At 56.2% G+C, this 463-nt stretch overlaps 1 protein-coding gene across 1 annotated transcript in view; it reads left to right on the forward strand.

Moving 5' to 3' along the window:
• LOC119586241 overlaps positions 1-463 on the forward strand; it is a gene marked incomplete in the record, with an annotated part of 43,840 nt that overhangs the window by 42,068 nt on the left and 1,309 nt on the right. Inside the window, 1 exon segment of the mRNA XM_037934944.1 lies at positions 1-204. Within this exon segment, the coding sequence (XP_037790872.1) occupies positions 1-204 (204 nt within the window).

Consider the following 463-nt stretch of genomic DNA (forward strand, 5'->3'; position numbering starts at 1 on the left):
GGCGGCAGCTCCCCCATCGGCGTAGGGAACATCCTGCAGCTCCTCTTCGGCGGCTCCTCCAGGCCCCAGAGCCCCGCCCGCCCGAAGCCTCCCGTGAAGAAGCCCCAGAAGCCCCCGCAGATCCTGGAGAAGCAGGATGCCAAGAGCTTCGTGGACATGGTGCTCGAGTTCATCAGACCCGTCTTCATCAGCATCATCGGCAAGGTGAGATTTCAGCTGGGCTCGTCCTGTGTGGGGTTTGTGGGGCGTGGATGGGATGCGTCTCTTTGCGTCTTTATCAGAGGGGGCGCGTTTTTAGGCAGTCGTCTTGAAAATCATTTCTTTCATGTGCCTAATCTGAACCAGCCTGCGCGTGATTGGTTGTTTGTGGGAGGTCATTTGAACATCGGGGCAGGATCGAGACACCAGATGACTGTTTTAAATCCTTAATCTTGGGGAGTTTTTCACCATTTACCGTCACTCC

This window comes from Penaeus monodon, chromosome 21 (assembly GCF_015228065.2).
Source record: "Penaeus monodon isolate SGIC_2016 chromosome 21, NSTDA_Pmon_1, whole genome shotgun sequence".
Lineage (NCBI taxonomy): Eukaryota > Metazoa > Arthropoda > Malacostraca > Decapoda > Penaeidae > Penaeus > Penaeus monodon.